The sequence below is a fragment of the Chelonia mydas genome, chromosome 3 (assembly GCF_015237465.2).
Source record: "Chelonia mydas isolate rCheMyd1 chromosome 3, rCheMyd1.pri.v2, whole genome shotgun sequence".
NCBI classification, from domain to species: Eukaryota; Metazoa; Chordata; order Testudines; family Cheloniidae; genus Chelonia; species Chelonia mydas.
Genome location: NC_057851.1, coordinates 53,125,215 through 53,144,409, shown reverse-complemented (window position 1 = coordinate 53,144,409; position 19,195 = coordinate 53,125,215). Strand labels below are relative to the sequence as shown.

The 19,195-nt window shown below is 39.7% G+C and overlaps 1 protein-coding gene across 6 annotated transcripts in view; it reads left to right on the top strand.

Annotated features, from left to right (window-relative positions):
- LMBRD1 (LMBR1 domain containing 1) overlaps positions 1–19,195 on the top strand; it is a 235,113-nt gene that overhangs the window by 38,646 nt on the left and 177,272 nt on the right. For all 6 annotated transcript variants that reach the window (XM_043542453.1, XM_037894279.1, XM_037894280.1 and 3 more), the window contains exons 4-5: positions 1,474–1,571; positions 5,302–5,369. In XM_043542453.1, coding sequence (XP_043398388.1) covers positions 1,474–1,571; positions 5,302–5,369 — 166 coding nt within the window. The remainder of the gene's footprint in view (positions 1–1,473; positions 1,572–5,301; positions 5,370–19,195) is intronic.

The following is a 19,195-nucleotide window of genomic DNA, read 5'->3' as shown; positions in this document are numbered from 1 at the left end:
AGTTACCTAATAAGTGTTTTTATGAATTTAGAAAACATTCTATAAATAAACTGCAAGTTAATTTATATTAAGTGGTGTTTTTAAGATGAACAGCCAAAACATTCTTCAGTAACCAAACAGCCTATTTCTGTTGTCGCAGACAAAGCATTTTCTTGAGATGAGACTAATTTCTGTTTTTTCACGTTAATTGGATTTAAATTTCTTAGAATGTATAGGAATAATATGAGTGATTTAGCCTAAATGACCTATCGTTAATTTTTTATGTCATTTTATATTCAGATGTGCTAATATGCTAAGATTTACTCTAATCAAGGTGCTGGTCATTACTTCATTAAGATAACATTGAGGATTTTGTGCATACAGGATTTGCGTGTTGAATTCTTAAGTTATTTTTCATTTTCTTTTAATAAGAACAAGCATCCTCCCCTAAGTTTATAGCATGTAATCTGAGGAAAGACAACTTTCTGAAAACTTTTTTAAGTAAATATGTTAATTAGTTCATGAACTTAATATTGTTTCCTGTCACTTTGTAAAAGAACTGTCTAATCTGTTCCCCCTCTCCTCATCTTACGCATATTGTGCTCTTCTTCCTTCACATGTCTGTTCATTCTTGCTGTCACTATGGCTACTGGAAGTATGTGGGTGTCAGCTGTTCAGAACTGTGAAGTATGAGGCAGAATGGAGAGGAGAGGGTGTCATTTGATTCTTTCCCATCAATGAGAGGAGGGCCACGCTCACACTTGTCTCCAAGTGTCAAAGGAGCGATCCAGAAACTAATTTCAGTTTTTTGGCTATTGGTGGCTTTTTTTTTCTTCCTCTTCTCATCCCTCTGTGATGGAAGGGCTCAGTCTCAGTTGCAGAATTATATTTTTGTGGTTTGAAGTTTTGAGGAAGGAAAGGGTCCTGGCTATTGACATTTTCTGTCCTATATCCCCTCCCTCCCTAATAACTCCTGAGAGCATATTGGCAATAGGATACTAGTTTTCAAAAGCACTGATGGTTGGAGTCTGATTTATTTGTACGTGAAACATATATTCAGTAACTGATGTTTTGGGTTTTTTTGTAGAAAAACCCGTCTTGGGATGTAATAGCTCTAAAGATCACATGACTGACAACATATGTAGGAATAATTGCAGATATTTTGATCATATAATTGCATGCCATTTGAAAACCTGCATTACCAGTTATTATGACTTATTGTTGAGACCTGACAGGTTCATCTTAATGGTTGATGTGTAATAAATGTGTTATGTGGCTAGCAAATGACTAGACTCACTACAATTTCAACCCACTTGTTCTAGAGGTAAATTATCAGAATGACCTTTTTTTTTAGTTGGGATGAGAGGAAATGGTGACATTCTAAGACATTTTGATTACTTTACCAGTTAATTTTTAGCTGTTGTGGTGTAACAATGTAAGCCAACACAACTTGGATTTAATTTTTTTCTCTGCTTTTTTTTTTCCTCTCCTCAGCTTTGTATTCCATCATATTGTTCTCTGTGTTTCTGTGGATCCCTTTTGTCTATTTCTATTATGAGGAGAAGGATGAAGATGATACCAGCACATGCTCAGTAAGTTGATTTATGCCACACCTAGCGCGGACTTGTTTCTTAAGGTCTGAATACAGTAGTCAAATAATGAAGTCTAACAGCTGTTCTGCTTCAACTGTTCAGAGTAGCCTTTTGTTGAACCGTTATCTCTGATCTTAATTTTAAACAAAATAAATAGGGCTGTCAAGCGATTAAAAAACGTAATTGCAATTAATCGCGCCATTAAAGAACAGAATATCATTTATTTAAAAATTTGTTTTCTACATTTTCAAATATATTGATTTCAATTAAAACACGGAATACAGTGTACAGTGCTCACTTTCTATTTATTTTTATTACAATATTAGCACTGTAAAAAGAGTATTTTTCAATTCCCCCATTATAAATAGTGCAATCTCTTTTTATCATGACAGTTGAATTTACAAATGTAGAATTGTGTACAAAAAATTACTTCATTTAAAAACAAAACAGTGTAAAACTTTAGCACCTACAAGTCCACTCAGTCCTACTTCAGCCAGTTGCTCAGACAAACAAGTTTGGTTATAATTGGCAGGAGATAATGCTGCCCGCTTTTTGTTTACAACATCACCTGAAAGCGAGAACAGGCATTCAGATGGCACTGTCATAGCCGGCATCACAAGATATTTACATGCCAGATGTGCGAAAGATTGGTATGTCCCTTCATTCTTCAACACCGTTCCAGAGGACATAAGTCCATGGTGGTGATGGGTTCTGCTCGATTATGATCCAAAGCAGAGTGGACTGACGTGTGTTCATTTTCATCAACTGAGTCAGATGACACCAGTAGAAGGTTGATTTTCTTTTTTGGTGATTCGGGTTCTGTAGTTTCCGCATCAGAGTGTTGCTCTTTTTTAAGACTTCTGAAAGCATGCTATATGCCTCGTCCCGCTCAAATTTTGGACGGCACTTCAGATTCTTAAACCTTGGGTTGAGTGCAGTAGCTATTTTTAGAAATCTCACATGGTACCTTCTTTCAATTTTGTCAAATCTGCTGTGAAAGTGTTCTTAAAACAAACAAGTGCTAGATCATCATCCAAGACTGTTGTAACATGAAACATATGGCAGAATGCAGGTAAAACAGAGCAGGAGACATACTGAACTCCTTGGAGGAGAACTGTCACAAATTTATTAATGCATTTTTTTTTTAACGAGCATCATCAGCATGGAAGCATGTCCTCTGGAATGGTGGCTGAAGCCTGAAGGGGCATACGAATGTTTAGCATATCTGGCATGTAAATATCTTACAGTGCTGGCTACAAAAGTGCCATGCGAATGCCTGTTCTGACTTTCAGGTAACATTGTAAATAAGAAGCAGGCAGCAGTATCTCCCATAAGTGTAAACAAACTTGCTTGTCTTAGCGATTGGCTGAACAAGAAGTAGGACTGAGTGGACTTGTAGGCTCTAAAGTTTTACACTGTTTTGGTTTTGAGTGCAGTTATGTACCAACAAAAATCTACGTTTATAAGTTACTTCGACGATAATGCAATCTCCTTATCGTACTTGCATGAGGTGAGTTGAAAAATACTATTATCATTTTTACAGGGCACATTTGTCATAACAAATAATATAAAATGAGCACTGTACACTGTATCCTGTGTTATAATAGAAATCAATATATTTGAAAATGTGGGAAAACATCCAAAAATATTTAATAAATTTCAATTGATATTGTGGTGTTTAACAGTGCAATTAATCTCCATTAATTTTTTGAGTTAATCGCGTGAGTTAATTGCTATTAATCGACAGCCCTAAAAATAAAACTTACACTGACATTGTTCTAAACTTTCAAGTCTTTAATTTGAAGAAGTTGATGGTTACTTCTGTTTTAAGACACATAGTAGACTTCTTTAAAAATATGCTAAATTAAGGAGTCCATTTGAGTTGCAATATTAAACATAGAATATCAGGGTTGGAAGGGACCTCAGGAGGTCCTCTAGTCCAACTCTTTGCTCAAAGCAGGACCAATCCCCCACTAAAGCATCCCAGCCAGGGCTTTGTCAAGCCTGACCTTAAAAACGTCTAAGGAAGGAGATTCCACCACCTTCCTAGGTAACCCATTCCAGTGCTTCACCACCCTCCTACTGAAAAAGTTTTTCCTAATATCCAACCTAAATCTTCCCGACTGAAACTTGAGACCATTACTCCTTGTTCTGTCATCCGGTACCATTGAGAACAGTCTAGATCCATCCTCTTTGGAACCCCCTTTCAGGTAGTTGAAAGCAGCTGTCAAATCCCCTCTCATTCTTCTATTCTGCAGACTAAACAATCCCAGTTCCCTCAGCCTCTCCTCATAAATCATGTGTTCCAGCCCCCTAATGCCCTCCACTGGACACTTTCCAATTTTTCCACATCCTTCTTGTAGCGTGGGGCCCAAAACTGTACACAGTACAGTAAGGCCTCTATTTGGCATTGGTGAGGGGAATGATCACATCCCTCGATCTGCTGGCAATGCTCCTACTTATACAGCCCAAACTGCCATTGGCCTTCATGGCAACAAGGGCACTCACATCCAGCTTCTCGTCCACTGTAACCCTTAGGTCCTTTTCTGCAGAACTGCTGCCTAGCCACTCGGTCCCTAGTCTGTAGCAGTGCATGAGGTTCTTCCATCCTAAATGCAGGACTCTGCACTTGTCCTTGATGAACGTCACCAGATTTCTTTTGGCCTAATCCTCTAATTTGTCTAGGTCCCTTTGTATCTTATCCCTACCCTCCAGCGTATCTACCACTTCTCCCAGTTTAGTGTCCTCTGCTAACTTGCTGAGGGTGCAATCCATGCCATCCTTCAGATCATTAATGAAGATATTGAACAAAACTGGCCCCAGGACCAACCCTTTGGGCACTCCGCTTGATACCAGCTGCCAACTAGACATGGAGCCCTTGATCACTAATACTTAGCTTAATGTTAATTATCCATGATATGCTCAATTGTAGGAGTCACATTTTAGCAGAATGTGAGGCAGAAGGAACAATTCTCTTGATCCCAACCTTCCTTACACCCAGGGTATAAATACTGCACCCTATAACAGTCTCTCAGGTATTCTTTCCTGAGGCGCTGATCGTAACTGGGCTCTGAAGTAAAAGAAGAATGACCTCAAAGCCATTTTTGCCATATAGTCAGAAAACCTGCTCCTCCTTAGGAGGAGTAACTAGTCTCTGTGGTGGCCATGTTACAAAAGAGTGCCATTAAATGAAAATAGGCAGCAGTGCTCTCCTGAAACTAGAATTTATTCCAAATGCCACATTAAGAGAATAGTTAATTTTAAGAAAATGTCACTCAAACTCACCATAGCAGTACTACAGAGTTCAGATTAGGGCATGTTGCAGATACAAGCTTGTATTTGTCACTCTACCTCATAGTACCAGCAGCATGGTTCTTATTAGTCTATTAGTATAGTGCCTTTTTCTCTATTGAATAGCACACCCAAGACAGATGTTCAAGAGGATTTAAAGGAGTGACATCTGGCCAGAGCAGGTTGCCGAAGCTTATACTGTGTAATAGATCTTAATTTCATATGATTATTACCTCTTAACATCAAACTATACAATTTGTTAGATCTAAGGCAGAAATTTGCATTCTTGAAACAAAATCCGTTTTAGTTACAGTAATATTTTTATAGACCGCATGTCCCACTAAATATTCTATCCTGTGATTTATTGATTAAAATATGCAGATGTTCTAAAAAAATCAAATATTAAATATATTACAACTTTGTTTAATTTAAAATACAGCATGTTCAAACTGCACTCAAGTATACTCTGGGATTCCTCATGGTTTGCGCAGTTCTTCTTCTAATTGGGTAAGTATATACATGCATATGTATTGAAGTGAAGGTAAAGGAAAAATTAGATTAATAAATAACTGAAAAGGTAAAGTGAAAAATAGCATCATGGAAAAAAAAATCCCTATAAAGATTCTAATATCCTGAATCACCAGAGCAAAGCTAGGGTAGGTTATGGTAACATCAGACCCACAATGGATCTTTTATTTTATTTTTTTCTGTTCATTTTTTTTAAAATTCTTCATAATATACAGATCTAAGTGGGGGAGAGACTCTCATACTCAAGATTTTCAGGGATGTATCTTAAATATTTGAATCCATTTTTATAGTTGAGGAAAACTATCCAGCTCTTTCATGTTGCCTACTGTATTTTGTTGCATACACGTAGGAGGCAGAATTGAAGTTATGCATGCAGCTTTAACTTTGGATTTTTCTGATTTTGTGCAATCTTGAATCTTAATACAGTTGTCTGAAATATGCTTATAATTAGTCATAAGTTTACATCATAATATACACCACAGGCCATATAATGAGAATAGCTAAACTTTTATTTCCTTTTTTAAACCTGTGAAATTAATTTGTACATTAAGACCCTAATTCAGGAAGTCATGTGCATGGTGGGCTAAGAGTTATACCTGTACATAAATGCTTTCTGAATTGGGATCTAATAGTTCAGTGTGGGCTCATGTTTATGTACATATATACTTGTCTTTGGTGTAAAGGCTTTATTGGCTTTAGTTTGAGAGCTATATAATACAATACTCAAGTAAGGGAATAAGAAATTCTTTTCTTTCCCATAAATAATAGTGTTCTGCAGAAGTTTAAACATTATTCCATGTCCTGTTTTTCATCTTTAATAATTAGTTGTCATAAATATAAAGGGAAGGGTAAACACCTTTAAAATCCCTCCTGGCCAGAGGAAAAACCCTTTCACCTTTAAAGGGTTAAGAAGCTAGGATAACCTCGCTGGCACCTGACCAAAATGACCAATGAGGAGAGAAGATACTTTCAAAGCTGGGGGTGGGGGGGAACAAAGGGTCTGTCTGTCTGGGTGATGCTTTTGCGGGGACAGAACAGGAATGGAGTCTTAGAACTTAGTAAGTAATCTAGCGAGATATGCGTTAGATTATGATTTCTTTAAATGGCTGAGGAAATAAGTTGTGCTGAAAGGAATGGATATTCCTGTCTGTGTCTTTTTGTAACTTAAGGTTTTGCCTAGAGGGATTCTCTGTTTTGAATCTAATTACCCTGTAAGATATTTATCATCCTGATTTTACAGAGATGATTCTTTTTTACTTTTTACTTCTATTAAAATCCTTCTTTTCAGAAACGGATTGCTTTTTCATTGTTCTTAAGATCCAAGGGTTTGGATCTGTGGTCACCTATGCAAATTGGTGAGGATTTTTACCAAACCTTCCCCAGGAAGTGGGGTGCAAGGGTTGGGAGGATTTGGGGGGGAAAGATGTTTCCAAACAACACTTCCCTAATAAATAAACACAGATAAACGTTTGGTGGTGGCAGTGGAAGTCCAAGGGCAAAGGGTAAAATAGTTTGTACCTTGGGGAAGTTTTAACCTAAGCTGGAAAAGTAAGCTTAGGAGGTTTTCTTGCAGGTCCCCACATCTGTACCCTAGAGTTCAGAGTATGGAAGGAACCTTGACAGGAGTATATACAGTACTTAGTTCATGTGCCATGGCAGGTTCTTTCACTAAGTAGTATTTAAATGTTTCTAAAGTATGATGGAGCATTCAGTTTCTTTAACTCTGTGTATGGTATCTTCACAGGATGAACCCTAAAAAGTGATCCTTGGATGGATAGACAGAATATCAAGTAGATGTAGACATTACCACTATATACAGACCTAGTGAGAAATATCACTGCAGTACTGAGTCCAGTTCTGATGTGTGTACCCCAAAAACGATAGTGACCAATTGGAACAAATGCAGAAAAGAGCTACAATCATAATTTGGAGTTTGGAAAACCTGCTTGAGCTTAATTAGTTTCACTGTAAATCTATTTAGCTGATTTAAGAGACTGCAAAGAGGTGACAAATTCAGGCTAGAAATAAGATGGAAAATGTTTGTGTGGGTAACTAGCCATTGAAATAACTAACTTAGCTCTCAGTCTCTTGAAGTCTGCAAGTCAAGAGTGAATCATAGAATCATAGAATATCAGAGTTGGAAGGGACCTCAGGAGGTCATCTAGTCCAACCCCCTGCTCAAAGCCGGACCGATCCCCAACTAAAGCATCCCAGCCAGGGCTTTGTCAAGCCTGACCTTAAAAACTTCTAAGGAAGGAGATTCCACCACCTCCCTAGGTAACGCATTCCAGTGTTTCACCATCCTCCTAGTGAAAAAGTTGTTCCTAATATCCAACCTAAACCTCCCCCACTGCAACTTGAGACCATTACTCCTTGTTCTGTCATCTGGTACCACTGAGAACAGTCTAGATCCACCCTCTTTGGAATCCCCTTTCAGGTAGTTGAAAGCAGCTATCAAATCCCCCCTCGTTCTTCTCTTCCGCAGACTAAACAATCCCAGTTCCCTCAGCCTCTCCTCATAAGTCATGTGTTCCAGTCCCCTAATCATTTTTGTTGCCCTCCGCTGGCCTCTTTCCAATTTTTCCACATCCTTCTTGTAGTGTGGGGCCCAAAACTGGACACAGTACTCCAGATAAGGCCTCACCAATGTCGAATAGAGGGGAACGATCACGTCCCTCGATCTGCTGGCAATGCCCCTACTTATACATCCCAAAATGCCATTGGCCTTCTTTGCAACAAGGGCACACTGTTGACTCATATCCAGCTTCTCGTCCACTGTAACCCCTAGGTCCTTTTCTGCAGAACTGCTGTCTAGCCATTCGGTCCCTAGTCTGTAGCGGTGCATGGGATTCCTCCGTCCCAAGTGCAGGACTCTGCGCTTGTCCTTGTTGAACCTCATCAGATTTCTTTTGGCCCAATCCACTAATTTATCTAGGTCCCTCTGTATCCTATTCCTACCCTCCAGTGTATCTACCTCTCCTCCCAGTTTAGTGTCATCTGCAAACTTGCTGAGGGTGCAATCCACATCATCCTCCAGATCATTGATGAAGATATTGAACAAAACTGGCCCGAGGACCGACCCTTGGGGCACTCCACTTGATACCGGCTGCCAACTAGACATGGAGCCATTGATCACTACCCGTTGAGCCCGACAATCTAGCCAACTTTCTATCCACCTTATAGTCCATTCATCCAGTCCATACTTCTTTAACTTGCTGGCAAGAATACTGTGGGAGACCGTATCAAAAGCTTTGCTAAGGTCAAGAAACAACACATCCATTGCTTTCCCCTTATCCACAGAGCCAGTTATCTCATCACAGAAGGCAATTAGATTAGTCAGGCATGACTTGCCCTTGGTGAATCCATGCGGACCGTTCCTGATCACTTTCCTCTCCTCTAAGTGCTTCAGAATTCCTTGAGGACCTGCTCCATGATTTTTCCAGGGACTGAGGTGAGGCTGACTGGCCTGTAGTTCCCAGGATCCTCCTCCTTCCCTTTTTTAAAGATGGGCACTACATTAGCCTTTTTCCAGTCTTCCGGGACTTCCCCCGATCGCCATGAGTTTTCAAAGATAATGGCCAATGGCTCTGCAATCACATCCGCCAACTCCTTTAGCGCTCTCAGATGCAGCGCATCCGGCCCCATGGAGTTGTGCTCGTCCAGCTTTTCTAAATAGTCCTGAGCCACTTCTTTCTCCACAGAGGGCTGGTCACCTCCTCCCCTTGCTGTGCTGCCCAGTGCAGTAGCTGGGGAGCTGACCTTGTTCTTGAAGACAGAGGCAAACAAAAGCATTGAGTACATTAGCTTTTTCCACATCCTCTGTCACTAGGTTGCCTCCCTCATTCAGCAAGGGGCCCACACTTTCCTTGACTTTCTTCTTGTTGCTAACATACCTGAAGAAACCCTTCTTGTTACTCTTAACATCTCTTGCTAGCTGCAACTCCAGGTGTGATTTGGCCTTCCTGATTTCACTCCTGCATGCCCGAGTAATATTTTTATACTCTTCCCTGGTCATTTGTCCAATCTTCCACTTCTTGTAAGCTTCTTTTTTGTGCTTAAGATCAGCAAGGATTTCACTGTTAAGCCAAGCTGGTCGCCTGCCATATTTACTATTCTTTCTATACATTGGGATGGTTTGTCCCTGTAACCTCCATAAGGATTCTTTAAAATACAGCCAGCTCTCCTGGACTCCTGTCCCCCGCATGTTATTCTCCCAAGGGATCCTGCCCATCAGTTCCCTGAGGGAGTCAAAGTCTGCTTTTCTGAAGTCCAGGGTCTGTGAAGCTTGAACTCCTCTAGAATTTATGGGTTTGATGCAGGAAGTATTGGATTAAATTCTATGGCCTTTTAGTAGGGGTGACAGAAAGGAGAGGTTATAACTACTGTAGGTACAGTGTAGCTTACAGTGGCCAGAGCTTAGTTCTGTTATGTCCAGTTAAGTTTGCTCTTCTGCTGTGTGGTCTTCCTTGTGCAACCGGCTTTCAAGATGCTCCCACAGTCTGTTGTATATGCTCCTATGTAATCTTCTGGATATCTGTCTGATCCCCTGTACCCTTTTGCGGGGGAAAGAAGTGTCTTCCAGGTTTACTAAATATCTGTTGGCTAGATTCTGAACTAGATGTTTACCTTTCTAAAATGACCTGTGGCTCAATCTTTTCCCTCCAGTTAAATATGGGGGTTATGCAGTAATGAGCCAGCAGGTTCACTGTAGTGTTGGTAAAAGAAAACTGTTCCCAGTGAGCTATGGCCATAATCCTTTTTTTTTAAAATTGTGGCTAATAACCAAATATTTTAAGAAAATGATTTTTAATTTAAAAGTCAGTATTTACTCAGTTATTGATTAGTATCTGATGCAATCAGTGATTAAAGTTGCTTGAAACATTGGCTGGGGCAATGAGAGTTTCCTCCCAGGAGGAGCTGAAGCTGGTGAGGATGGCTACTTACCTAAGACAGAGAGGAGCAAGTCTGGCATTTCTCCCTTATGCCCCCTAACCTTTTAACCTCTGCAGAGAATGAGGGTAGTAGGTATACAATTCCTTATTCCTGGAAAAAGAAGTAGAAAGATCTCCTACACCACAGCTGTGTGTGTAAATATGGATAAATGTTGCTTTTTAATGGCAACATAAAAATGAAATGTTGATAATCTTAGCTCATAACTACTTTTCCTTTCTAAACACCTTCTGTCACCAGAAGACAACATTTTTAAGGAGTGTTGAATTTTTCTAGATACTATGGAAATATCACCGTTAAACTGTTCATGTGTACCTTATTTATATGGATAGGTATATGTTGATTTGATTTTTTTTTAAACTGCTTGTTTACCTGTTTGGCCTTGTCATGTTTTCTTGTGCATATGGTTTGCTTATGACTACTGCATGAGTCACTTTAGCTGCGTGCCTAAAACTTAAAGCATATTCCTAGATGACTCTTAATATGATTAGTTGAGGCATCTCTACACAAGGATATCTCAGCAGTCCATAGTGTAAAAAATAATTCAAGGCTGTAACGTAATGCCTGTAACTAAAAATAATCGTTTGAGTACCACATGTAAAGTGTTTGAATTACACAAATTGTACTCTGAGTGTCCTAAATTTCCTTGTTGCAGTATAATTTTTAAAAATCCTATGAACGTAGTTGTACCACAATTAGTCTATAAATAAAGATAACTGAGTTGAATTTCAATAGCGTCTAGAATTAAGTCACCAAAGACTACAATTAAATCCCTCATGTTTGAGGATCAAAATTTAAAATACCTCTTTATATAAACTTGGAGTTAAAACTGGTTACAGGAACTTGCAACATATGCTTCAATTCTCTTCTACCCTCTCTCTACTTCCCGTGTGCATTTATACTTTCCCTTGTTCTGGGTAGACCAATTGTTATGAGTGACTAATAGATTTCCAGAGAAGGAATATAACTCAACAGCCAAAAACAGGTGAGAAGACATTGAGAGAGTCTACTCTGAAAAGCGACTGTGGAGTTTGGCATTGTCGGGTTTCTTGGTCGTGGCAACGATTTCAGATAAAATGAGCAGCCCAATTCTGATGTGCAATTCAAATAGAATTAAAACAAAAAGTTAGTTTTAACTGCAGTCCATAAATGTCAATCTTGTTTGTGTCAAGTTGGGTTCTTTCCTTATCTCATGTCACTTGTATGAAAATTATACCCCCAGTTGTAAACCTGTACAACCTTAATGTCTGCCACTTATCTCCTCGCTGCTGACAGTCCTGCTGCCTTCAGTGGATTTGTGCACTTCTGTATGATTAGAATTTAGTAAAGAAGTTTGTAGATCCACATGGAGATATAGAATACATTTGCTTTGCTGTAGCTGTGTTGGTTCTGGTTTTGCATTATCTGAGTTATCCTCAGAATTATCCTCAGAAAGGAATTGGTGCCCCACATTCTGGAAGGCACAGTGACAGACTTCCTATTGTTTTATGCATAGAAGTGTCTCCCCAGAAGTTGCTGACCCTCTGAGAACTAAGGAAGTTCCTCTCTCTTTTGCATTACAAATAAAACATAATATTGTAATAATAATATGGCTAATATACAGTATCTTGAGAACAACTTCCCATGACTTTGTTTTTATAGCTTTGCTAATTTGTTGGGGATGTTGCAGCAGTTCAGTAGTTCAAACCAGGTCTAAATGCCTTACGCACATTCTGTGTGATCTTTGGTTGGCTTGATCTTCAGTTGGCTGTACAGTTACTACTCTGTTCCATTGCACACCCCTGTGGAGCAGACTGATGGGGGCTTGTGAGGATTTTTCCCCGGCTTCTCCTGCCTGATGACATTAGTGAGAATTGGAGGGTAGTGAGAGATTATGGCAAAGGATGTCTGCTTATAGGCTCTTAACCAGAAGAGGGTTGAATTATGTTGCAATGCTAGGGTCTTGGTAGTACAGTGGAGACCCATTTTTTAAATCTCCGTATAACAAATTGCAGTTTTTCTAATAGAAAAAAGCATGGGTGGGGACAGCCAAGACAGAGGTAATTGAGAATCTTAGTGACTTAATTGGGCCCAGTCCTCTTTCCTCCTCCCCGTCAATGATGCTGTATCTTCTTGCCTACTTTCCTTGTTTAACCCATTTTTGTGCCCCAATGACCACATTACATCCGTCATCTTTTTTTTCCTTGGTCTCTTGTTACATTAGTTGCTTCCTTTGAGAAAAGCCATGTTTTACTATAATCCTAAAAAAGTTCATTCACCTCACATCTCTCTCCACTACTGATTATCCCTTTTTTCGACTTCACTTCTCTTAACTAACTTTGTACCACTTATAACTTAGCCATCAGTTCCTTTTGTCAGTCTGTCCTGGCTTTTGCCTTATGCATTTCACTGAGTAAACCGCTTTCCCTGAGGTCTTGAATGACATCGTCTTGGCCAAATCTCATGGCTTCTGCTTTATCCTTCCCTGACATGTAGGCTGCTTTTGACACTGCTGATAATGCTGTGATCATTGAAATATTGTCCTCCACTTAGCTCTTGCAACTACATCCTCCTCTGGTGGCTCTCCTCTTACTTTGATATCTTCTGTGCCTTCTCTTTCCAAGAGAGTCTTAAAGTCCTTTGTCATTGACCCATTCTTCTTTTCCTTTTACTATTTCATTCAGTAACATTCAGCTTCTCCAGCCAACATAGCTCCTGTCTCTTGTGGAGGTGGAATTATTAAGCACCCGTTAGCTTAGAGCATCTTCACCAGATGTGCTACAGCGGCGCAACTGCATTGGTGCAAATTTTTTAGAGTAGACCTGCCTTTACCATTGTACTCATTCAAGTAGGTGTCAAACACCTTTCCTGGGTAACACAGCTGACTGGAATACATGATAATATACTTATTTTGGGTAGGGTTAGGCATGTGCTCAACACACTATACAAAATGAAGGTTACAATAAAAAATGAAGATTGCAATACAAACTGACATTCAGATTTTGACCCTGCTGTAGCCCACTTTGTCACAATCATCTGGCTATTTTTTGCCTCCCCTAATCTCAGCAAAATTGAACTCTTAGTCTTCCTCCCTAGTTTTCTTACCCTCCACTCCCTCATTCACTATGGACAAGAACATTAATCTTTCCTGTTGCTTAGATACGTAGCATGGGTGTCCTCTTTGGCTCTAGCTAGCCTTACATATCTGCACCACTTCAACATCATTCTGCTGCTGCTTCCTCTGCAGCATCTGAAATTCAGTTTCTCTCTTAGCGCAGAGTCCTAAAACTCTCATTAAGGCCTGTATAGTTTTCTGTCTACTACTGCAACCTCCTTCTGTTTGGCTTTAACTAGCACCCACATTACAGCTCCAGGGGCACATTCAAAATACTGCTTTTAAGATATTTTCATCTATTCTGATCATGTTACCACTTTGTCTTTCCACTGGCTTTTCCTTTATACACCACAACAAATACAAGTTTCATTTTTAAGGACCTTCAGACACTAACCCTCTGTACGTGTGTGCTCTTGTACTTTACCATGAAATACCTCCTTACCTCTGCCACAGTCCCAATGCACCAGCTATTTCAGCTTTGATCACCTATTAGTCCATGTGTCCCACCAGCACTTTCAAACCATCTTCCATGCTGCCGGTAGCCTTTGATTAATTTGGGGGGCATTAATCTGACTAATTCAGATTCTTTACTCAGGCGGTTAGGTAGAACTTACAAGATTTGAGACTGGTGAGTCACACACAGACATGAAGACTTTTTATTCAATTCTTAAATACAGACCAGTAGAATTGCAATTGTAGAAGAGCAATTGTAGAAGAGTAAGGTAGGTATAGCCAAATGACTTCCTGTATTGTGCATACTTCATCTTATGGAGTTCATCAGAAGTGAAGAAGGAAAACCCAGTGAGTGAAGAATCATCGTAAGTGGGAATGATGTTGCACGTTTCTATCATCTTGTCATTCTGGTATCCCAACTGAGCATTGGCCATGCACCTTTTTTTTTTTTATACAGTTTCCGTACATCTCACGTCTGGGACCATGTTTAATTTAGTCTCAGCCCTCTACACATGTTTGGCATTCCAGGGGACCATAATTAGAGTTCTGACTGCTGTCATAAGCTGTTCACATCAATACATTTCCCAGTGGATTTGATACATAAATGTGGGTTTGCTTTATGGTTACAAGTACCCAAAAGTTCCTAAAAGTATGCTAAATCAGGCTCATTTTGTGAATTGTCTAGCTTAGTCCTGTGTTTCAGGCCATCTACCAAACGGGGAATTGAATACTGAAGACATTTTCCAGTGTAACTGGAATTATAGAATAAAAGTTAAGGTTCAGAAGGCTACTGTGGATAAGTGTTCTCCCAGAAATGTTTGACAGCAGCAGTTGAGGGATAGTTAGTTTTTTTGTCAGATGAAGTTTTCTACATTGTTGCTTTGATGTTGAATATGCCAAACAACTCTGCTTAACAGCTGAACAATTGATTAAATTAGTATGATAGATTAGAATAATAAATTAGTTTTTTCTCAGATTTATTGTTGGCCAGATGTCTGGCCGAACCATGAAAATTCTAGAATTGATAGTTCTGGTTGCTCTTTTGGATGTACGTGCTTCTCTTTGGATTGAGTAGTTCATCTAAGTAGAATGACTTCAGTGAAATCTGAAAAACTGGAAAAATTTGTAATGTTAGCTCACACTTTTAGCTGCTTTTGCCACCAAAATACAGATGAATTTTACAGGTAGACTGCAAAAATGTTAAACTTCAGTTTGCTGCTATAATGAAAAATTATCTAATATTTGAAATGTATTGCAGTTCTGTTAGAAGAATTCAAGTTCAATATGTGGTTGAAGATAGGGCTTCACCAGTGATGCATGGTCGTGCTATTATTCAGACACACACTAATGGACTAGGCTTTATTTCCTGCTCCCAGTCACATGATCGGGGGTGCATGGACTGACAGATAAATGTATAATAGGCTTTAGTAGCCATGGACTCAAGTGGCTACTTCTATCTTTTCTTTCTTTTGAAAATGAAATATACCTAAATATTAGGTCAGAATAACCACAAACAAATATAAACAGTCTGTTTTCTGATCATATAACCTCAGTCCTTTATATAGTGTCTTGTTCAGCTGCTGAGGTAGATCACCAACTCGAGTCTGCATTTTCTGCTCCTGATACTTTTGCTTGTCAGTTACTAGGTGTGCATGTTACTTATGTCAACACATGGCCGCTATCAGTAGCACTCTTGATGTTTTCAAAAAGCACAGTACCAGCATCTTCCTTCATTCTCAGGTTGCCAGCTACCTTGTTTTGGAATCTAACAATATTATTGTGGTAGTGGTGACTGTGGTGGTCAGCACTCCATAGGATGTAGGAGCCCCAGTCATATACCAGGACACCGTTGCAGTAGGTGCTGTACAAGAAGAGAACAGATTGTTTCTGCCCCAGAGACATAAGAACATAAGAATGGCAGTACCGGGTCAGACCAAAGGTCCATCCAGCCCAGTATCCTGTCTACCGACAGTGGCCAATGCCAGGTGCCCCAGAGGGAGTGAACCCAACAGGTAATGATCAAGTGATCTCTCTCCGCCATCCATCTCCACCCTCTGACAGAGGCTAGGGACACCATTCCTTACCCATCCTGGCTAATAGCCATTAATGGACTTAACCTATCCATGAATTTATCTAGTTCTCTTTTAAACCTTGTTATAGTCATAGCCTTCACAACCTCCTCAGGCAAGGAGTTCCACAGGTTGACTGTGGGCTGAGTGAAGAACTTCCTTTTATTTATTTTAAACCTGCTGCCCATTAATTTCATTTGGTGGCCCCTAGTTCTTATATTATGGGAACAAGTAAATAACTTTTCCTTATTCATTTTCTCCACACCACTCATGATTTTCATAGAATATCAGGGTTGGAAGGGACCTCAGGAGAGGCCTCACCAATGTCGAATAGAGGGGAATGATCATGTCCCTCAATCTGCTGGCAAAGTCCTAGCCTCTTTAATCTCTCCTCATATGGGACCCATTCCAAACCCTTAATCATTTTAGTAGCCCTTTTCTGAACCCTTTCTAATGCCAGCATATCTTTTTCTGAGATGAGGGGACCACATCTGTACGCAGTATTCAAGATGTGGGCATACCATGGATTTATATAAGGGCAATAAGATATTCTCAGTCTTATTCTCTATCCCTTTCTTAATGATTCCTAACATCCCGTTTGGTTTTTTTGACTGCTGCTGCACACTCTGTGGACGTCTTCAAAGAACTATCCACAATGACTCCAAGATCTTTCTCTTCATTAGTTGTAGCTAAATTAGCCCCCATCATATTGTATGTATAGTTGGGGTTATTTTTTCCAATGTGCATTACTTTACATTTATCCACATTAAATTTCATTTGCCGTTTTGTTGCCCAATCACTTAATTTTGTGAGATCTTTTTGAAGTTCTTCACAGTCTGCTTTGGTCTTAACTATCTTGAGCAGTTTAGTATCATCTGCAAACTTTGCCACCTCGCTGTTTACCCTTTTTCCCCAGATCATTTTATGAATAAGTTGAATAGGATTGGTCCTAGGACTGACCCTTGGGGAATACCACTAGTTACCCCTCTCCATTCTGAAAATTTACCATTTATTCCTACCCTTCGTTCCCTGTCTTTTATCCAGTTCTCAATCCATGAAAGGATCTTCCCTCTTATCCCATGACCACTTAATTTACTTAAGAGCCTTTGGTGAGGCACCTTGTCTGGAAATCCAAGTACACTATGTCCACTGGATCCCCCTTGTCCACGTGTTTGTTGACCCCCCTCAAAGAACTCTAATAGATTAGTAAGACATGATTTCCCTTTACAGAAACCATGCTGACTTTTGCACAACAACTTATGTTCTATGTGTCTGACAACTTTTATTCTTTACTATTGTTTCAACTAATTTTCCCAGTACTGATATCAGACTTACCCGTCTGTAATTGCCAGGATCAGATCTAGAGCCCTTCTTAAATATTGGCATTACATTAGCTATCTTCCAGTCGTTGGGTACAGAAGCTGGTTTAAAGGACAGGTTACAAACCGTAGTTAATAGTTCCGCAATTTCACATTTGAGTTCTTTCAGAACTCTTGGGTGAATGCCATCTGATCCCGGTGACTTGTTAATGTTAAGTTTTTCTCAATTAATTCCAAAACCTCCTTTAGTGATACTTTAATCTGTGACAATTCCTCAGATTTGTCACCTACAAAAGACTGCTCAGGTTTGGGAATCTCCCTAACATCCTCAGCCGTGAAGTCTGAAGCAAAGAATTCATTTAGTTTCTCCGCGATGACTTTATCGTCTTTAAGTGTTCCTTTTGTATCTTGATCATCCAGGGGGCCCCCACTGGTTGTTTAGCAGGCTTCCTGCTTCTGATGTACTTTAACATTTTGTTACCTTTTGAGTTATTGGCTAGCTGTTCTTCAAACTCCTTTTTGGCTTTTCTTATTACATTTTTACATTTAATTTGGCAATGTTTACGCGCCTTTCTATTTACCTCAGTAGGATTTGACTTCCACTTTTTAAAAGATGCCTTTTTATCTCTCTCTGCTTCTTTTCTCTTGTTGTTAAGCCATGGTGGCTCTGACTGTGTTTTTTAAATTTGGGGGTATAGATTTAAGTTGAGCCTCTATTATGGTGTCTTTGAAAAGTGTCCATGCAGCTTGCAGGGATTTCACTCTAGTCACTGTACCTTTTTAATTTCTGTTTAACTAACCTCATTTTTACATAGTTCCCCATTCTGAAATTTTAATGCCCCAGTATTGGACTGTTGAGGCGTTCTTTCCACCACAAGAATGTTAAATATTCTATTATGGTCACTATTTCCAAGCAGTCCTGTTATAGTTACCTCTTGGACCAGAACCTGCGCTCCACTCAGGACTAAATTGAGAGTTGCCTCTCCCCTTGTGGGTTCCTGTACCAGCTGCTCCAAGAAGCAGTCATTTAAAGTATCGAGAAATTTTGTCTCTGCATTTCATCCTGAGGTGACATCTACCCAGTCAATATGGGGATAATTGAAATCCCGCACTGTTATTGAGTTCTTTATTTTCTACATTTTCTTTCACATATAGTGCCACTTCCCCCCCGCCCCAAACGAGACCTTTTCTTTCCTTTGGATATATTTTGTACCCCAGAATGATTGTGTCCCATTGATTGTCCTCACTCCACCAGGTTTCTGCTATTCCTATTATATCAATATTCTCCTTTAACACGAGTCACTCTAGTTCACCCATCTTATTTAGTCTTCTAGCATTTGTGTACAAGTACTTTAAAAACTTGTCACTGTTTGTCTGCCCTTTTCTGATGTGTCAGGTTCTTTATGTGAATGTTTCTCATCTGATCTGGCCCATACTTTATCCTCTTCCATCCTCTCCTCCTGACTAAAACCTAAAGAATCTCTATCAATACACTCTCCTCTAAGAGAAGTGTCTCTCCGATCCATGTGCTCCTCTGCAGCAATCGGCTTTCCCCCAGCTCTTAGTTTAAAAACTGCTCTGCAATCTTTTTAATGTTAAGTGCCAGCAGTCTGGATTCACTTTGGTTTAGGTGGAGCCCATCCTTCCTGTATAAGCTCCCCCTATGCCAAAAGTTTCCCCAGTTCCTAATAAATCTAAACCCCTCCTCTCTACACCATCGTCTCATCCACGCATTGAGACTCTGAACCTCTGCCTGACTATCTGGCCATGCATGTGAAACTGGAAGCATTTCTGAGAATGCCACCATAGAGCTCCTGGATTTGTGTCTTTCCTAGCAGCTTAAATTTGGCCTCCAGGATGTCTATTCTACCCTTCCCTATTTCATTGGTACCTACATGTACCACGACCACTGGCTCCTCC